We start from the raw sequence: 18,967 nt of genomic DNA on the forward strand, positions 1-18,967 counted from the left end.
TGGTCGGATAGACTGCTATAGTAGACTTTCTCGTTGGACATGTTTCGAATCTTGCATCAATACCGCAGCGGCGCGGAGAGTCTCTAGAATTCCTCGAGGACCCAGAAGACCGCTGTGCAGCTTCTACTTCCTTTCTCAATCCTCCATCTAATAAAGCTGGGAGTACGACAACAGTCTCAGTCTGCGGTCGTAAGTTCAAGCACCATAGTAGGAGCTGCAATGAGCTCACTTCCCACCGCCCATGCTGGAAATAACCTCTTTCTGAGCCTGTCTTTCCTGATTAACACCAGTCAACGAAGCCACGCTCCTAAGGTCGCCCACGACATCCTTCGCTTTCCCAAAGTACACTTCCTGCAACATATTCCGCATCTTGCCCTCCATATCTTCCACCAGCCGACCAATATTGCACACATGTCCGCCGTCTTTGCCTTGGGCGCCTACACTCTCGACCACCAAATCAGCCTCGACCTGTCTGGTCATGCTTCCCGCCAGGTTCAACGAGCCCACAGCCTCGCTTTCACGGCCCAGATGCAGAATTACCGTGCTGGTCAATTTGTAGTGACATGTGCGTCCACTGCCTCTCCTCTCGTCCACCTCAAACACATGGATGCTGTCCCAGCCTGCATCCTGGCCACCGCTCTTCTTTAGTAAAGTGACTCCGGCGAATCCGTCGTCCAGATCCCACAGATACACGCTGCCCGTGCCGCCTTCGTAGTACATTTGTCTGTAGACGTCGAATGCAGTGTTGGCCTCCACTTCCATCTTTCGCACCCGGTCACTGGGGTATGTCGCGTCGTCGAGCGGCGGGTCGAATTCGTTGCTCCAGGGGCTTCGGTAAGAGTCGCCATCTCGGTTGTAGTCGCATAATAGGTAATCGCGCCCAGTCTTTTTGCATCGTGCCGAGGACAATGGTTGGTCGACGGAGGACAACAAATCTTCAGTCAGATCGGGGACGAGGGTCGTGATTGCGTTGAGGTTCTCGGATACTTTCAATGGCGACAGTCGGCGCAGAAGATCTCTGGATGGAGATAGAGGTAGTTAGTCATAAGCCTCTAGAGTGCATCCTGCGCTGCCCGCGCAGACACATGGTGCATTGAGAACCGTAACGTGCTGCAATGGATATGGCCGGACAACTTGAACTCACAATGCCGCGTCAAACTGTGCCTCGCTCCCCATGATGGATCGTGGTAACCGTGGGTATTGTTATTACGCGTAGCCGAGTGTGCAATCCTCACTTCTTAACAGTACTGTGAGCGGGAGTAACAAGTTTTTGAGGTTTAACGTAACAGAGGCGGCTTCAAGGCAATAAGGTGAGAGTGATCGATCTGGAGAGTTGTGTTGCAGTGGGGTTCAAGTTGGAACACGGCTACGTACCAGGCACACCAAAATGCTAACGACTTCCAACATCATCCAAGTGCCAACGCTTCCTCCTTCTCCCCAGCGACAACATGCACACCTCTCTACTAGTAGACTCTCTGGAACTGTTGTCCAATTGGTCTGATATGCTAGATCTCCTTCTGACCATTACCTGGTCAGAAGCCAGCTGTGTCCAAGGTCCTGGATTGCCCTCAAGGCAAGGATGGGAATCAAGGGAGAGGGAGATGAGCGGGCATTCTCTAGGTCGAGGAGAAAATTACTGCACTGGTAGACAGGATTAGGGCAGCCTGACCGGATTAAAATAGGAAACAGCGGACATGAAGTCACAATACAGCATAAAAAGGCCTGAGTAATCGTCGCGGCATTGTTGTTTACTGTTCAGCAGATACTGGATCCAGTCGATACAACCCATTCGGATCTCAGTTTGGGGAGATTTGGTACTCTTTCTGTCTATTCAAGTTCTGAACTTGAACAAAACAGACGTGAGAAGACCCCGCTTTGGGATTTGTCCGCCCAATGTATCGTGAAGAGTCATGATTGATTTCTCTGCTCTTCTGCTCTTTCCACGTCGTCAACACATGAATTCATAGCTAGACGGAGAGACCCCTGTGTTGATCCTCTCGTCGTTGGCATTGTTGGCATCACTGGCATCGACTGACATGGCGTGAGAGGTGGCCCAACGCTGGTCCACGACACTGCCATACTGCTTGCTGCAGTAAGGAAGCTTTCGACGGAGTGAGATCCTCCACTGCATCTACGACTATGCAGCCGCGGACTGATCACCGGGAGCCTGAGCCTGAGACTGCTGAGCCTGGCCCTGTCCTTGTCCACCGCGTCCTCTGTTTCCACGATAACCGCCATTTCCATATCCACGGTTGTAACCACCACGATAGGTGCCACCGTACGGCCTGCCTCGGCCATATCCTCCCCTGCCTCGTCCACGGAATCCAGAGTCTACATTGCCCTGTCCGAACGTCTCAATATTCTTTCTGAATTCTTCACTTCGCACTTGTCGAGCAAGCGCACGGCCATCCTGGCCTTGTTCACGGTCTTTAGCCTCGGATGAGATATTGTCAAAAAATGATGTTGACTTGTTGTACGCTGCTCCAGAGCCAGGTACGCTGTCTTTTCTTTCCGGTGCTGCAGTGGCCGTATTGTCCTCACCTGATTCTGCAGGAGCGGTTTCATCTGATCCAGGAACAGGAGGAGATCCAGAAGCGATTGCCTCTTTGATAAGGTCTTCTTTCTTGAATTTTGCATTCGCGGATTCGAAATCGAAGTCTGATTTGGGTATTTCGATCTTCTTCGAACCAGCACCGCCGCGAGGATACGAGCCACCCCGACCACCTCGGGGTCCACCTCTTCCACCTCGTCCAGTGCCGTTGGTGGTACCGGTGGAAGTGGACATTTCTGCGACTCTTTTGGAAAGAGCGTCAACTGCTGCAGCTGACGGCGTAGGCTTTGACTGTGCTGTTGTTGCCTGCGGGTTTAACTTGGCCATTGCTGCCGCAACCGCCTCCTTTGCCTGCCGGGCAGCTTCATCCATCGCCGCTTGGGATGGAATCGGCTTTGAAGGGTTTGATGCAGAAGAACCATTGGTCGCTGGAGCTGTGGTAGGTTGGACTGGAGGCGTGAACGATTTCTGATTGACTTGAAAGGGCACTGCCGGAGTGACTCGATTGCTCTTTGGCCCGGCGGGTGCTTGTACTGGAGGCGCGGCAGTGGTTGTTGTGGCAGCTTTGACCGCAGGAGCTGCTGGTGAGGGTTTCGCCTGTGCAGGCGCAGTGGTCGGAACGTCTTTGGGTGGTACTGGTGTAGTTGACTTTGCGGCCTTGTTGTCAGGTAGTTCGGATGTCAGGTTGGAGGAGGGAGCAGGGGTGGGTAGCCTGGGTTCGGGAGCTTGATGAGATTGTGGCGGAGGTGGTGGAATGTTGTTTCGCTGTCCAGGATGTCCAATGGGAGGCTGGCTATGCTGAAAAGGCTGAGGACCCGGACCAGGAGGGAAGCCTTGGCCTCCTGGAGGACCAAAATATCCTGGCGGAGGCGGGCCATAAGGCGGAAAGCCTGGACCAGGCCCAAACCCACCAGGGGGAGGACCATAACCACGACCAAATTGACCAGGAGGGGGGTAGAAGCCGCCAAAGCCAGGGTGGGGAGGGTAACCTGGCGGGGAGAAGGGGGAATCGCGAGGAGGACCGTCAAGCGGGGGACCAGGCCGAGAAGCATTCTAGATTGTCACCCTATGTTAGCAAATGCTTGACACACAAAGGAGAAGAAACTGTCGAGAGTGTTTCGTTATATCAGAAGGAAGGCAACGGAAATATCCACATGGCTTTGCGCATTCAGAACAGGTCTGTGAATTTACATCCGAAATGTTTCATCATTGAAGGAACGGCAGTCGATAAAGATTGTATGTAACGTACCAGTATGGCGGGATCATTGGGCATGCTGGGAGGCGGCGAAGGTTGTGTTGGCTCTTCTTCTGCAATCTTAATGTCTTTGACATCACTTCCACGGAAGACAATGAAGCCATATTTCTGTTGTGAGGGAGGGACGAATTTTTCGACCTGGCGATCTTCTGTGCCGAACGAATAAACATTTTCCAACGCGATGGTTGATTGTTCAGGATTGATTTCGTGGAGAGTGCCAACGTAGCTGTGTGAACAAAGCTGTCAGCACGCGATTCAGACAACCAGCGCAAGAGTATCTAGAACATACCGGATCTCGCTTTTAGAGATGAGGTTGAACCTCTGACCTATGAGATGGTCCATGTCCATAGCGCGCGAAAGGAGTCGCAATCAACAAAGAACTGGTGTTACATGAGAAGAGAACAGGCAAGAAAAATGCGAGGAGGTAGAAGGTGGCTGGGGGGTGAGGTTGGTCTGTGGGAGTGTGGGAGAAATGGGAAGAGAAAAGGAATTCGAGGCTGCGACGTGAGATGAACTTGAAGGTCACGGTGGCTTGAGCGAGTTTAGCTTCGAGCTTAAAGTCAATTTAGCTAGTAAGTCAATAATAATGTGCGATTGGCGCGGCGAGGAACAGCTCGTGGGGGATGGTATGATCCGCATTAAAATCTGCACTTTGTCTTCCGGTGCGCGACTGTAATCTTGGCTCCTTAGGGACTGAGGCGTCACCGTTGTTTGACTGTCATTTGAATGTTCTCCGTTCTCATTGTAGAATCTCCTGCCGCTCCCCTGGCTTCGGTCTATTTCTAGGAGCGCAATAAGATCATGGCAACCTCAAGCCAGGCGGGGAACTTCTTCCAGACAGAGTGAGTCGGTGCAACACCCAGCTCTGCTCTGTATACTGATTCTCTTTCTGTCAGCTCGTCTCTGGCTGAGAACGAGCGGAAACTCCGCAAGGCTGCCAACACCTATGGCGATCCAGTCAGATTCTCCTCTAAGTTGTTGGATGTCGAGGTCAACTATTACTTTGACCCTTCAGGAGACGTAGTTTTCGTTGCTGAGGCCGGAGGCTCGGTTTCTGGTCTGCGACTATCTACCAATGAAGTGTCGACTACTCCCAGAGGGCCTCAGGCGCCTGTCACAAGCCTCGCTTACCATGCAACCAAAACTCCACTAGATCCCTTCACAACCATGCAAATCTTCGCAGGATGCTGGGACAAGTCGATATGGAAGTATACCTTCCGGTTTGCTGATCAAACTCAGAAGGGGCGACAAGTTACCGCACAAACTTCTTTCCCGGCGCATAGAGATTTTGTCAAATGCCTCGTTGTTGCGCAGACCCCTGACAAGCAAGATATTCTAATATCAGGAAGTGCAGACGGCGACGTCAGGTTCTGGACGCTGGATGGCCAATCATTGGGTGCTCTGAAACCGAATTGCCGGGGGATCGAATGCATTGCGCTTGATCCTCTTTCATCTGCCGACTCCCCTGTGGTCACTTTCTCCACATCAAAACAGGAAATATTCTTCTTCACGCTGCCAGAGTCCACCAGCATCAAGCCGGAGAAACTGAAGCTCTCTCCTCCAGTGATTGTACACGATACGGGTGTGTACAAGATACACTTTGACGAGGATGGTGACATCTGGACCGCATCTGCCGACAAGACAGCGAAGCATCTTTCCAGAAACGACCAATGGGCTGTCGACACCATCTTGGCGCATCCGGACTTTGTGAAAGACGTGGTAACCCATGACGCTTATGGCTGGGTGATAACCGCATGTCGTGATGAGGAGGTGCGAGTCTGGAACAAATCAACCGGACAGTTGCACCATGTCTTCACCGGACACTTTGAGGAAGTCACCCGACTATGTCTGACCGGGGACCTGCTTATCAGCGTCAGCATTGATGCCACTTTGCGTAGGTGGAGCCTTGCCCCAGCGGACCTGGAAAAGGCCGTTCAAGAGGCCCGGAATCCCAAACTACTCGAACAGGAGCCTGAGCCCACCAGTAACTTGCCCATGTTGACGGAGGAGGAAGAAGCCGAGTTGCGGGCCTTGATGGAGGCGGAGGAAGAGGAATTGCTCGACAAGATGGCCCGCGATGAGCAGTGAGGTCTAGGCCTGGTCCAGACCGTCGCAGCGATAGAGCCTTGTCTTGCCGGTGCCAGCCCCCAGCCGGATCACGTGCAATAGTCCCCAGATTAGATAAGCGTGCATTGATATGCCGTGATAGGAGCTCGTTCCATGATTGGCTCCTCCACGACCTCGTGCGCATTTTCGGCCGCTTTCAACCTTTTGCAGGCTTGTCGGAACGGAAGGAAAAATCTGATAAACTCGGACCAACTCTTCATTTGACATGGGCGACTGCTCTCTTTGACACCCACGGCGTGAGCACCAGAAGAATTTATTAGATTGTACTCTGTTGCAGAATCACGCGGCTTTGCTGCACCCAGCCGAAAATTTTCCCAGAGCCTTGCACAGATCCCCCGCGTGATCATCCGCCTTTCCCGGTCCATTCTTCAACTTTCTCTCCACACTCATCAGCCACCTCGTCTATATCAACCACTCTGAGCGGAGATCGTCCAGTCCTAATCTGGTTCGATGGTTCACGACGAGCCTGAGTTGGTATTGCACAATGCATTGGCCAACAGTCCATCACCATATGTAAGACCAGTCCGACAACTTCACGGCCATGGCTAACAGCCACAGCTTCGAGCGCACAAGGACAACCCTGTTGCATGGCAGGAATGGTCCGAAGACACCATTTTTCTGGCCAAGAGTTACCAGCGACTAATCTTTCTGAGTATTGGTTATAATGCATGCCATTGTAAGCCAGACGATTTGCCCGCACATTGGTATTGCTGATCCTTACGCTTTGTCTCCAAGGGTGTCATGTTATGGAACGCGAATCGTTCAGTTCACCCGAGGTTGCTTCATTCCTCAACAAACATTTTATTCCGATCAAGGTAGATCGAGAATGCCGGCCGGACCTTGACGACATCTATATGAATTATGTTACAGCAACGACAGGGTCAGGCGGGTGGCCGCTCAACGTCTTTCTCACGCCTGATTTGAGGCCGGTGTTTGGCGGGACATACTGGCCGGGCCCATCGTCGACGACCAACCTGCATAGAAAGGCATCGCACGACGAGGCGGCTCCATCCTTTCTCGACATTCTCCGCAAGATGCAGGAAGTCTGGTCGACGCAACGAGAACGATGCCGTCGATCGTCAACCGATATTACCACGCAACTGCGTGCCTTTGCAGCCGAAGGTATTCATTCTCAGTCTAATGGGTCCGTGCGAGATGGCGGATCAAGTGGTTCAGAAGAGCCGGAACCGCTGGAACTCGACCTTCTGGACGACGCATTGAACCATTTCATCGCTCGCTACGACTCGACCAACGGCGGCTTCAGCGCGAGCACCAATGGGCAAAAGTTCCCGACTCCGTCTAACCTTGCATTTCTCCTGCGAATCGGGGCGGCGATTGCGCAACCCTCGACGCACACTCGCTTTGGATTTTTCAGTCCTGTGTTGGGTATCCTCGGAGAGGACTCGTGTCTCAAAGCCGCGTCGATGGCGCTCCATACTTTGAAAGCCATGTCGCGGTCCGGGCTGAGGGACCAATTGGGCTATGGATTCCACCGGTACAGCGTGACGCCCGATTGGAATTTGCCGCACTTTGAGAAGATGATGTGCGACAATGCCCAGCTTCTCGGGTGCTATTGTGACGCGTGGGCGCTCGGACGCGACCCAGAGATCCTAGGCACCATCTACAATCTGGTTGAGTACTTCACCAACCCGGAGTCGCCCATCGTCCGCCCCGGCGGCGGCTGGTATGCCAGCGAAGACGCTGATTCTCGCCCGAGCCGGACGGGCAATGGGGGAGGAACGGAGACGGCGCATAACGAGAAAAAGGAAGGGGCATTTTATGTCTGGACGTACAAGGAGCTCGAGTCCCTCCTTGGTGAACAAGACGCGCCCATCATCGCCCGTCACTTCGGTGTCAAGCCCCACGGCAATGTGCCGGCGCAGCACGACATCCACGACGAGTTCTTGAGCCAAAACGTTCTCCATGTCGATGCCACGCCGTCCACGTTGGCCAAAGAATTTGGCATTGCCGAGGACGAGGTTGTGCGCATCATCAAGCGTGGGCGGACGAAACTGCTGGAGCACCGCAAGGCCGAGCGAGAGCCGCCGCAAGTCGACACGAATGTGATTGCTTCGTGGAACGGGCTTGCCATCGCCTCCCTCACACGAGCTGCCAACACACTCGCTACAGTGGACAAGCACCGCGCGGCACGGTGTCAGGAAGCCGCGGAGCGTGCCGCGACATTTGTCCATTGTGCAATGTATGATCCCACAACAGGCAGGTTGGCACGGATCGCCAATGCCACCGATAAATCAAGGCCCAGGTCCAGGTCTAAATCTGCATCACACGCCAGCAATAATGATAACGACAACAGCAACGGCGGCGGCGGCGGCAGCAATATCGTCTTCGTCGACGACTACGCTTACATGACCCAAGCGGCGCTGATGCTCTACGACCTGACTCTGTCCCAACCGTATCTCGACTGGGCGGTCCAACTGCAAGAATACTTGGATACTCACTTTGCGGATGTCACTGAAGGAAGTAGTACCAGCGGTGCTGGTACTGACAAGGGTGCTTCCGCGAATGGTGCTAGTATCTCCACCAACGGCGCAACCAGCAGCAACAAGATAGGCTCATCGACAACCCAAATCTCAGGTTACTACCAAACCGAACCGTCCGACGACCAAATCATCCGTCTGAAACCGGGCACCGACACCTCTCTCCCGTCCCCGAACGGCATCATCGCCACGAATCTGTTATCCCTGTCCTCGTACGTTCTATCCCGGCAGCAGGAATATATATCGAAATCGCGCTCCACGTTGGCCGCGTTCGCCATTGAAATCATCCAACACCCTTTTCTGTATGTTAGTTTACTGTCCGCGTTGGTCATGGAGCAGGTTGGCGTCAAGACGCTGATTGCGCCCATGGCCATGCGCGACAGTCAGTTGAGAAGACTCAAGGGCTGGGGAAGGACTGTGGTCAGGGGGTTTGTCTCTGATGTCATGATCTGTACGAAGAAAGGGGCGTGTCGGCCGCTCAGGCAGAGTGATTTGGAGGATGTCGATGATGAAGAAGAGGAGGAAAATGCTGATGAGACGAAAGAGAATCAGGCTGATGTCAAAGAAAGCGGAATCCAAGGGTGAGTGAGGGTGGTCTAGGTGGCCGTCTGGATCAAGGTGGAAGAGCGGTAGTTTGAAAGTCAATAATGCCGCACAGGGCGAAAGGCGTCGTGGTGTTGTTGATGGTGGTGGCATTGGTAAGGAGTGTTGTTGTTCCTGCCATGACTACTGATACTGGTCGGTCTGGAATATAATGGGTTTTGGCGACAAGAGTAGGTCTCTACTCCCGGCAGGTATATAGGTGGGCAACTTGAAGTTGCTGGCATCATGGGCTGGGGCTGGATTGCATTGGGCTGGTTGATCAGGGCTCGGGATAGAACTCGACGAGGCACAGTAGCTGATATCAATCCTATTCAACCATTCTGCTATTTTGGTTGCCAAAATCTACTGCCCCTTCCCCTGCAACTCTTCGGGCGTATCCTCCTGATTGTCCCATCTCCCCTTCTTAAACGCCTCCACCTGCTTCAAATTCTCCCACACCTTCCAAACGAGCGGAAACTCTCCCTTGACATCGACCCCAAACCTCAGGGCGCCATCCACAGCCGGCGCGAGGGCACAGTCCGCCATGCTCAACTCGTCACCAACACTATACTTTCCCGCATAGTCCTTGAGCAAACCCTCATACGCACGGAAGCCCAGCGTCATGAAATGAACCTGCCATTTGGGCGCTTCAATGCCAAACGGTTTGATGAAGTTCAACACTCTCAGATTCGTGACCGGTTGAATGTCGCAGGCCACAATATCCGTCAACTCCCTGACCTTGGCACGGCCGACGGGATCGTTGGGAGGAGGTAATAGTTTCGGTGAATCGGGTCTCGTGTCTATTTCTTCCAAATACTCTAGGATGGCGACGGATTGCCGGATCTTGGCCACCACTTTGCCGGACTGGATGTCGGTCACGACTAGTGTTGGTACTGATTCGCTGGGGTTCAGGGATGTGTATTCTGAATCATGTTGCTCGCCTTTGACGAGATGGATGTATTTGTACTCGAGCTCGATTCCCTTGATGTGGGCTGCGATGCGGACCCGGGCTGAGCATGAGGATCGGAAGTAGGTGTATAGTGTGTATTTGTATTGCGGGCGTTCGGCCATGATGATGATTGGGATGGCTTGGGTAGCAACCCTGGTTGTATAGAGATGAGATACTAGGACTGTGATCCAGCTCTGCTCGAGAGTGAACGCCTGACTCTTGGTGGACTAGTATCTGGTGCTGATGGATGGAGTTGCTGGCGAAGTATGAGTAGGTGTACAGTATCTTCCACGCCGCTGTCAGCGGGGGGGTTTTTTTTTGGGTTCCTCGCTTTTTATTGTCTGCAAAAGATTGAGCACAGCTTCATTATATATGACCGAACAAGCGGCGCGGAAACAGGGGCGGCATCGATCGTCTTTCTCCACGATCTGGCGCGGAGCTGATTCCGTCGGATGCTGGCCGGGCTGGTGGTTTCAAATTCTTCGATGGAGAACAACCCTTCTTACTGCTTGTCTGCTTTTGGCTGGAAGCCGTGTAGAGGCCTAATACTTACAAAGTATCCGCAATCTTCAGTCCGCTTGGCCTTCCCCTGATGTTTTGGGTGAGTTCACTCTCGCACCCGAGCCGGCGGTGATACAGTACCTGGTATGCCAATGGGCGGGGGATGCATGTGACCACCGGGAAAACTGCGGTCGGACCTGGACGTTGCGGGGGAGGGGTGCAGGCACTGGCACCGTGACGGGTGCAGTTTGCATCAGCATCATACCTTCAAGTTTATACAACAATATTATTTCCTAGCCGATTGACTGTCCTCAACCCCCGACATACCATCGATCCTCTTGTTTTTGAAGGACAATAACCTAGCACTTCCAGCAGTCAATATGTCCTCGCGAGAAATTCGCGTAGGCTACGTGCCAGAGCACTACCTCCTCCCGCTTCACTTCTGCACCAAGCACAACCTCTTCCCTTCCTCTATCCGCGTAACACTCGTGCCATTCCCTTCGGGCACCGGACACATGATCACATCTCTTCGTTCCAAAGAAATCGACCTCGCGATTGGCCTGACCGAGGGATGGGTTGCCGGACTACTGAACCCAGACATATACAATAAATCAGCAGAAGAAAAAGGATACTCGATAGTAGGGTCTTGGGTATCGACGCCGTTGCGGTGGGCCATTGTCACAGGCCGGAACAGGGACGACATTAACTCGGTGGAAGACTTGAAGAATCATCGCAGAGTCGGCGTCAGCAGGATCGGAAGTGGAAGTCATGTTATGGCATTTGTGCTCGCGCAACAGGAAGGTTGGCTGTATCAGACCAAGGACTCGAAATCTGAAGGCCTCACAATCGTGCCACTTGGGCCGTTCAAGGATCTCCGTGATGGAGTCACGAGCTCGACCGCAGACTTCTTCATGTGGGAGCATTTCACCACCAAGCCTTACTTTCACGGAGAAGATACTCCTCTGAAAAAGATTGGCGAGATCTACACGCCATGGCCTAGTTGGCATATCGCTGCGTCGCGGTCGACCTTCCCCGATCCTGCGAACGACGAGACCCTGAAGCAGATCTTTGATGCGCTAGATCAAGGGATCAAAGCCTTCAATCAAGATACGGACGCAGGTATCCGCATGCTCGGCACGGGAGAGGCCGGTTGCCACTATTCCGAGGAGGATGGGAGGGAATGGTTGAAGGATGTCAAGTTTGTTGAGGGTACAAGAGGTGTAGATGCCGGGGTAATGAGCGGTGTCGTCGATGTCTTGAAGACCGCTGGGGTCATTGGGCGCGAAGTTACCATCAAGGAAGGAGATGGAGTGGTCGGTATTGCCCGGTAGAGGACGACCACGAGGAATAAAGACAGATACCATGAGACATTATGAGACGAACCAAGTAGTATTATTCGCGAAGCAACAGAAAACCTGACAGGACTCTGCCATGGCACCGTCGTGGCTGACGTACCGTTATGAGAGAACTGAGGCTCAAAGGCTTCCTGCTATCTACTGGGTTACTGTGCATGTTACTCGCCGTTTTGAAGGCAGTGGCCGTTGCGTGCTTGACAGCCGATTTTTGGGGCAGCCAAGGCTGACGAGCGGGCCTGAAGCGCCTGCAGCGTTGGAAATTATAGGCTTGGGAGGCCTGGTTGGCGGTTATTAGGCTTGTCCTGCCCTGCCTAACCCCCACGATCTGTCACTCCTCTGCCCCAGTTAAGCCACGAATTCAATGGTATAGCAGTGTAGAACTGCTGCTGATCTCCCTACAACTCCACAACTCCACGAGCACTTGATGTTAAAACGTTTTTGTTCTCTCGGCACCAGTTACTCAGTATACCACTGTAGGGCAAAGCAGATTGTCTGCCTAGCTGGGGAGAAGAGCATTTTTTCTGATTCAGTTTAGTCTCGCAGCTATCTCCATGTTGGACTGATCTGATCCGCTGGCAGGCTGCTTACTGGAGGTTCACCCGAAACACACAAACAACGGCCAGGATTTCCAGCCCAGTCTGTGTCAAGCAACACTTCAGTTCACAACCTTCAGTCTGCTCTACCCTCGACGACACTTCCATCCCACCAGATTGAGTTTCTTTGGCCAGCCTCCTCAAGAACGGTGATCCACCGGGCCGGGGCATCCGAAGTCCATTGACTGGGTTTTCATCCACCATGCGACTACGGTGACAACCTTCGGGCCGGCCTCAGAAGTAAGACGACCATCATATCTGTCAGCCTCGCGGCGTGCCTCTTTACTCCATTCAACAATGACACCGCATTCCAGCAATCAATCTCCCAGTGTAGGCCAGCCCACGCCTCCAGCTGGATCTTCCACCACCAACGCCGCCACCACAACAACGGCCATCGACTCAGACAGTGACAACTCTCCCGAAGAACGTCCAACGCATACTTCCGAAATCGGTACGCTTAAGAAGCTCGCCAACCAAGGCACAGCCTGGCTGGGCAGTTCCTCTGGTGTTTACTTTGTCAACACCGTCCGCCGAGCCTTCTCCGCCGCGTTTGCATCTTCTCACCTCGACGGTCCAAATGCGGTGCCGGCCAGTGAAGACATTCTCACTGGCGAGGACGCCGAGGGACGTTCGTATAATGGTCCCATCCACGATGGACCAAGCACAACTGACCAGTTCCCCCAACTCCTGGCGTCCGCGCTCGGGAAACCGCCCCCGAAGAAGATCGCCATGGAACTGGTCATGTCGTTCTTCACAGCCTGGCACCCCCTGTTTCCTTTCCTCCACGGTCCAACTTTCCTCAAGGACATGGAGTCCATATACGCTCGCGAGGCACGATCGTCCGCCGCCATGAAAGAAAACCCAGGAACTGTCGAGCTTTCCAAACTGGTGACTTTTCAATTGATCATCAATGTAGCATCTCTCGATCGAACCGACATTCACCTTCCAATGGACTCGCGCATCAAAACCACGGTGGATGTCAGCCGGGTCGCCGCGTGTCTGGCGCTGTCGCACGATCTATCTACTATCCAAGCAATCCTTGCGGCGGAGCTCTATCTTTGTGCGACGCTGGCTATTCGACAAGCCAGTAGCGTCGCTGGTATTATGATCAAACTGATTTACCATGCCGGTCTTCATCGGTGTCCACTTCGCTACGCCCAGCTGTCTTCGGAAGAATGCGAGATTCGAAAGCGGATTTTCTGGTCGGCTTATGCTCTAGACCGTCACTGCAATTTGAGTCTGGGCGATCCGAACATCATCCAGGACGATGACATTGACGTCTGCCTGTACGGGCCAGAGCTGCACAAAGCCGTTCCCACCCGCGACATGATCACCAACCCGAACTGGGGAATGCATATGCCTCCGCCGCCTGTCCCTTCAGAGGATCCTCGACCTGCTGAGGCCGACGACAACGGACCGGAGGCGCGGGACAAGCGGCTGAGAGAAGCCGTATTGGCAGCCTATGTGCAATGGGCCAAACTGACCGGTCAAATCATCGAAATCTTCCACAAGAGCATCAATCACCGCTTCCCAAAGCACCAACAGATCCTCCGGCTTACCAATGACATTGAGACCTGGTGGAACAATCTGCCAGGATTTTTGACTGGGGAGAGTGACATTGCCGATTTCCACCGTAATGTTCATGACTCGGCTGCAGGAGAGATCCAGTCCGGCAATGGCACCTCCAACAGCCCGCCAATCGACACCGCAGTTCCGCCGCCTCCTCAACAAAACCTGGCCAGCTTCTTCAAGATCCTCTATCATCGACTCCTGCTTTTGGTCAATCGTCCACGCCTGTCGCTGGACCAGTCGACCCCGGAGTTCCAGCACGGACTACAGCTCTGCATTCGAGCGTCCCGAGGGATCGTCACCGGCTTAAAGGCCCACAGGGCGGCTGGTCAGTCAATGTTTCTACCAGGTCTGCTGTCGGCAGTATGGATGTCGGGCCTCATAATAGCATTTGCATGCCAGCTAGGCAAGTACGCCAAGACTCGGGCTCTGAACGACATGAAGTCGTGTCTCTCGTTGCTCGAGAGCATGAACATTCGATGGTATACCGTCCAAAATTGTCATAAGGTTTTGGGCTTGTTGCTGGCCAACATTCAATCAAGAAAAGCCAACAGCAGTGGCTTCCTAACAGTTCCCAAACCAGAGCAGCAGTCTCAGTCTCAGGCGCCGCAGGGCGGCACGACTAATGATTTTGACCAGCAGCAGCCCTCCAGAAAACGACGACGCACCACAGGGGGTGTGGAGGATGTGAATACTACTAGTCCTCGCAAAAGTTCTTTTTCTGGTTCGCCAAACCAACATCATCTGGGTGGCACAATACCGCCACCATCATCATCGTCAACGGCAGCCGGAGGAGCAGCAGCAGCAGCAGCCGCCGCAACAACTCTTTCTGCCGCCGCACCAACATCGTCGTCTCAAGCCAGCAAACCCCCAACTCGCACCCGATCCTCTATGCTCTCACCGGCCGGAATGCCGTCCTGGGTTTCTTTATCTAGCAGCTATGACCCGACACCTCCCCACCACCCGAATTTCATTCATAGTAATAATACCAGTCGAAACAATTCCGGGCCCGGCGGCGCGGCAGCAGCAAGCGAATTTTCGCCATCCACTTTCGACTTCTACGCCGACACTTCCGCCTGGGACCGTGGCCAGCAGTCTTCCGCCGCCAATAATGCCACGCAACTACACTTTGGCGCCCCTGCGCTCGGTAGTGCCGTGTATGCGACGCCGCAGGATCTGGCGTTTGCCCAATCGACCATGAATATGAATATGAATATGGCTCTTCCGGGATTTTTGTCGAGTGGCCAGCATAGCAATAACAACAATATGAATGCGACGTCTGGTAGTGGGAATGGGAACAGTAACAACCATAACAACAACGCTGGTGATGGCACCGGTACTGGCAGTGGTAACAACAACGACTTGCAGGATCAATATTCCGACCCGATGTTCTGGGGAAATATGGATTATAATGTCGCGGATATCTTTGGCTCGGCTACCTGGGAGAATATGACGGGCCCGTTTGCGCCGGGTGGTGCGGGTGTCAATGGCGGAGGGTGGGAGTTTTAAAAGCTGAATTAGCCACTATGAGGTCGTCTGTGAGGTGTGACTGATTGCAGGACAGGAAGATGAAAACATCCTACTTTCTGCCTCTTCATGAGTGAGCCCTCTAGCCAGCCGGTGGATGGAGGAGGAGCCCATTGAGTGAAAGTGAGCGTTATTGTGCAAAATTGTGCAGTTAAACTGGGGCTCTACAGTACAGTATGATGAATATGATACACCCAGAAGAGGACATGGATTCGAATTCAATTTCCGAATATTAAAATTCGCAAAATGTGAACTCTGTCGCCGTTCGTTTATGCTATGCCCAGGGGCTGAATTTCTTTCGCATTTCTATGCTACTACTGTAGCTGATCTTCAACTCTTGGTCTCTTGATTTGTTTCTCACCAAAATAACCTCCGTTGCAAATCACTCGTGAAAAACCTGGCCGTGGTCGTGGTGTCGAGGTCCATGGGTTCGGGTTCTGAATCTGCAGGACCAGGGCGGACAACGGCAGATGGAATTCCGGTTGCGGCAGTAGTCGCATCCATGACGGTGTCGATGTGGGTGGGCGTGTCTGTGGCCGTGACGCCGGCAGCAGCGGCTGCGTCGACGGTGGCTTTTGTACCCGTCCCTATCTTCGTCCCCGTCGCGGCCTCTGTCTGGAGACCAGTCTCGCCATAAGTCCTGGGTTGAGAATCAGATTGTACCGTCTCAATCCATGAAGTTGTACTAGTGGTTGTAGGGTGATGGTGGGAGTGTGACTGTGACTGTGATTGTGATTGATTTTGATCCTGCTGCGTAGGTTGCTGCTGCCTGGTGGACGATGATAATGGTGAGGCTGTCGAGATCGATATTGAAGCCGACTTTGGAGTTGAAGATCCATTTCGTATTGATACGGTCGATGGAGACCTGATCATCGGGGGTCGATGAATCCCAGGATAAAGATGATGTGAATCTCGCCGTTCTTGCTGGGGTTGTTGATGTGAAGACCCAGACCCATTATTTGAAGCAGTGTTTGTGTTTGGCCCGCTAGTAGTGCTACTGCGACTACTACTCCTCCTTCTGCGATCCAAGGTATCTGTACTTGGAGAGTGCAAAGGAGGTGCATTTTGGAATGAGGTAGTCGTTTGATGGGTTTCTTGTCCTCTGCTTGGATCGTCCAGATTCGGATCTACAGACCCTGGCGTAGACAGCGCATTTGTACCGCTAGATGCGTGATTCACAAGAGAGACGGGTTGTGGTTGCGTCGGCGACAATAACGACATTAACGATGATGATGTGGGTGTGGATGTTGTTGTCGTTGTTACTGTTGCTTTCTCTGCTGCTGTTGTTTGAGGGTGGGCGGAACTACCAGCCAAGTGCGTACTGGTACCACTGCAGTCTTGTTGCCATCTCCGGATATTGTTGACCGTATCGAGGGGGAAGGATTCCCAGTATTCTATGCCGGTCTTCTTGTTCAGTACGGGCCGGTTACTTCGTATGGTTGAGCGAGGCGCGGGTGATTGGGAGTCTCTGGAGCTAGAATTCGACTTGATGCCAACACCACCAGCCGTGTTGGTGTTGGTGTTTGTATTTGCTGTTGAGGCTGAAATGGTACTGAGGGAGTTGGTGGCACATTTCAGCTGTTCGGTCGTAACTAATGGAAGGAGCGCAAGGAGAAGAGACTCGGCTTCATGGAGACGGTGTTCGAGGCCTTCGATGTAACCTTTGGCTGGACCTCTAGGTGAAAGGTTTGGTTTTAGTATGTGTTTGAGACCAGATGCAAGATAAGGGGCGAAGAAGGATGGGTTCCGGGTATAGCTGAGTATCTGCAACTGAGTACCTCCTTTCCAAGGTATCTGAGCAAGCGCGCTCGACAGTACTTGTACTTGTTGAGAAGACCCGGTCTGGGGCTTGAAGTTCCTACCTTTTCCTCTGTTCGGGCCACGTGCACCGTATCCCAGCAGTGGCGCATTGTGAACAACCTGATCTGGTGCGACCCTTGTTAGCTTGTCCGTCCAAAACCTTCCAACGGAACCGATATGCCGGGAAACAGATTAGCTTGAAGCGGTGGTTATTGATAAAGCGGTTCTCTTGGACGCGATCACGAGAGGAGAAACTCGGAGTAAACTCTCTGTAACACCGAAGAGTATCCTCGACAACAGATCAAACAGAGAACACAGTCTCTTCTATCCGGCATTTTCGAACAAATAGTTTCAATGCGCCAGGTCGACTCACTTATCTCCACTGCACTGTTCGCGAATGCGCGTCAGCATATATTCTGGCAGATCCCCTCGATCAAATCAAGCACCGCCTTCCTCGAGGAAATGGGACGGCATCACACAACTGAGCCATCTTCCGCAGTCTGGACTTTGCTTGCGGGGAGGAGTCTGACTTACCTTTTGTTTCTTCATTCGGCACCCATTACAGGCGCCACTGATGCGCGACGGCATTTCCTCTGCAGGGGGCGCGCAGCGCGCAAACGTTTTCCCACTTTCTGCACTAAGTCTCACTGACGGTTTCTTTTTGTCACCGAACCTCAGGCTTTACCTGGGCCATGGTAAAGCGGGTTAGACAGGGTGCGGGTCGAACCCTGTCGACGAACATCAACCCCGAAAGGCAGCTCCCCAGGTTACCACGTATTTCTGCCTGTATGAGGGATTTACCAAGGGCACAGTTTTCCACAATCTTCAGTGTCCGACGATAGGAAGGCGATTCCTTGTCGTTGAAGCAGTACACTGTGATCCAATTGTGGAAATCGTGATATGGCACTGTAGGCCAATCAATGCTGACTCATGCAGGCGTCGGGAGTTGGTGTCGGCAGGAACTAGACAAGCGAAGTGCAATGACAGAGTAAGCGGATCGATTCGTGCAAGTCAGCCCTGTTGAAAAGTGTCTAGCGATGCTGCTTGTGACAATTGAGATGAGATTCAAGACGTTGTAGTCCGAGTCGTGGATGTGGTTGTGGGAGAGGTCGAGGTCGGGCCTCTTGGCGGGTAAATATTTTCCCGCCCCGGCAGGACATACATAAACCGACGACAAGACAACCACACCCTTGAAGTTCCAGCAATTGCGAACTACCATTTCTTACTCTTTCACCGTGTACGGCAGATGCGCAATGGTTTGGTTGCCCTGGTCCGATATCTACGAGGCCGATACACATTATGGACGGGATGCTGAACTGACTTCGGTTGGTTAGGGTTCTGATCCCAGTACTAGTTGTCGAGCTCTTTATTCGTGATAGATCGCTGATTTTCTTTAGGTGTGCAGCCTGCGAATCTGACGATCTTATACATTCACCAGTGGGGTCGTCACCAATAGGATTAATACCGGCAGATGCAACACCGGTAGGATTGACTCCAGTGAGACTAACAACCAATATATCAATACCCGGTAGGATTGACAACGGTAGAGAGCCGCCGACATATCCAAGAACCATATTGACGTCAACGGCAAACCCTTGAGTGCCAAAGTAATTCCGATATGGTTCGTTGTAAGTGCCGTCTGCCTTCCTGGTAGTGACAG

General features: G+C 52.9%; 8 protein-coding genes across 8 annotated transcripts; 4 read left to right on the forward strand and 4 right to left on the reverse strand.

Moving 5' to 3' along the window:
* Positions 1 to 225: 225 nt before the first annotated feature.
* Positions 226 to 1,176, reverse strand: HMPREF1120_03434 (F-actin-capping protein subunit beta; the record flags this gene model as incomplete). Its single annotated transcript, XM_009157505.1, has 2 exons — positions 226 to 1,018; positions 1,145 to 1,176. The coding sequence occupies 2 exons, from the start codon at positions 1,174 to 1,176 to the stop codon at positions 226 to 228; spliced, it is 825 nt and encodes a 274-aa protein (XP_009155753.1).
* A 530-nt stretch (positions 1,177 to 1,706) lies between these two features.
* On the reverse strand, positions 1,707 to 4,331 carry HMPREF1120_03435 (uncharacterized protein). Its single transcript, XM_009157506.1, has 3 exons — positions 4,096 to 4,331; positions 3,801 to 4,032; positions 1,707 to 3,604 (listed from the first exon to the last, which is right to left on the reverse strand). Exons 1-3 carry the CDS (start codon positions 4,152 to 4,154, stop codon positions 2,138 to 2,140), a joined length of 1,758 nt encoding a protein of 585 aa, XP_009155754.1. The 5' UTR covers positions 4,155 to 4,331; the 3' UTR covers positions 1,707 to 2,137.
* A 276-nt stretch (positions 4,332 to 4,607) lies between these two features.
* Positions 4,608 to 5,894, forward strand: HMPREF1120_03436 (uncharacterized protein; the record flags this gene model as incomplete). The annotated part of the gene is made up of 2 exons (XM_009157507.1): positions 4,608 to 4,648; positions 4,703 to 5,894. 2 exons carry the CDS (start codon positions 4,608 to 4,610, stop codon positions 5,892 to 5,894), a joined length of 1,233 nt encoding a protein of 410 aa, XP_009155755.1.
* A 489-nt stretch (positions 5,895 to 6,383) lies between these two features.
* HMPREF1120_03437 (uncharacterized protein) lies at positions 6,384 to 9,016 on the forward strand (the record flags this gene model as incomplete). Its single annotated transcript, XM_009157508.1, has 3 exons — positions 6,384 to 6,446; positions 6,492 to 6,609; positions 6,669 to 9,016. The coding sequence occupies 3 exons, from the start codon at positions 6,384 to 6,386 to the stop codon at positions 9,014 to 9,016; spliced, it is 2,529 nt and encodes an 842-aa protein (XP_009155756.1).
* Positions 9,017 to 9,325: 309 nt separating this feature from the next.
* On the reverse strand, positions 9,326 to 10,668 carry HMPREF1120_03438 (maleylacetoacetate isomerase). The gene has a single exon (XM_009157509.1). The coding sequence runs from the start codon at positions 10,082 to 10,084 to the stop codon at positions 9,377 to 9,379; it is 708 nt and encodes a 235-aa protein (XP_009155757.1). The 5' UTR covers positions 10,085 to 10,668; the 3' UTR covers positions 9,326 to 9,376.
* A 175-nt stretch (positions 10,669 to 10,843) lies between these two features.
* Positions 10,844 to 11,794, forward strand: HMPREF1120_03439 (alpha 1,3-glucosidase; the record flags this gene model as incomplete). Its single annotated transcript, XM_009157510.1, has 1 exon — positions 10,844 to 11,794. One exon carries the CDS (start codon positions 10,844 to 10,846, stop codon positions 11,792 to 11,794), a length of 951 nt encoding a protein of 316 aa, XP_009155758.1.
* A 914-nt stretch (positions 11,795 to 12,708) lies between these two features.
* Positions 12,709 to 15,489, forward strand: HMPREF1120_03440 (uncharacterized protein; the record flags this gene model as incomplete). The annotated part of the gene is made up of 1 exon (XM_009157511.1): positions 12,709 to 15,489. One exon carries the CDS (start codon positions 12,709 to 12,711, stop codon positions 15,487 to 15,489), a length of 2,781 nt encoding a protein of 926 aa, XP_009155759.1.
* Positions 15,490 to 15,864: 375 nt separating this feature from the next.
* Positions 15,865 to 17,895, reverse strand: HMPREF1120_03441 (uncharacterized protein; the record flags this gene model as incomplete). Its single annotated transcript, XM_009157512.1, has 4 exons — positions 15,865 to 17,182; positions 17,370 to 17,432; positions 17,681 to 17,694; positions 17,842 to 17,895. 4 exons carry the CDS (start codon positions 17,893 to 17,895, stop codon positions 15,865 to 15,867), a joined length of 1,449 nt encoding a protein of 482 aa, XP_009155760.1.
* Positions 17,896 to 18,967: the final 1,072 nt, after the last annotated feature.

This window comes from Exophiala dermatitidis (assembly GCF_000230625.1).
Source record: "Exophiala dermatitidis NIH/UT8656 unplaced genomic scaffold supercont1.3, whole genome shotgun sequence".
Lineage (NCBI taxonomy): Eukaryota > Fungi > Ascomycota > Eurotiomycetes > Chaetothyriales > Herpotrichiellaceae > Exophiala > Exophiala dermatitidis.

Bases quoted from the DNA above. Each gene is read 5' to 3' on its own strand.
- HMPREF1120_03435 (XM_009157506.1), bottom strand. From the start codon at position 4,154: ATGGACATGGACCATCTCATAGGTCAGAGGTTCAACCTCATCTCTAAA. The intron at 4,033-4,095 runs GTATGTTCTAGA...TTGTTCACACAG, and splicing joins ATCTCTAAAAGCGAGATCCG to CTACGTTGGCACTCTCCACG. The intron at 3,605-3,800 runs GTACGTTACATA...GTGACAATCTAG, and splicing joins CCAATGATCCCGCCATACTG to AATGCTTCTCGGCCTGGTCC.
- HMPREF1120_03438 (XM_009157509.1), bottom strand. From the start codon at position 10,084: ATGGCCGAACGCCCGCAATACAAATACACACTATACACCTACTTCCGA.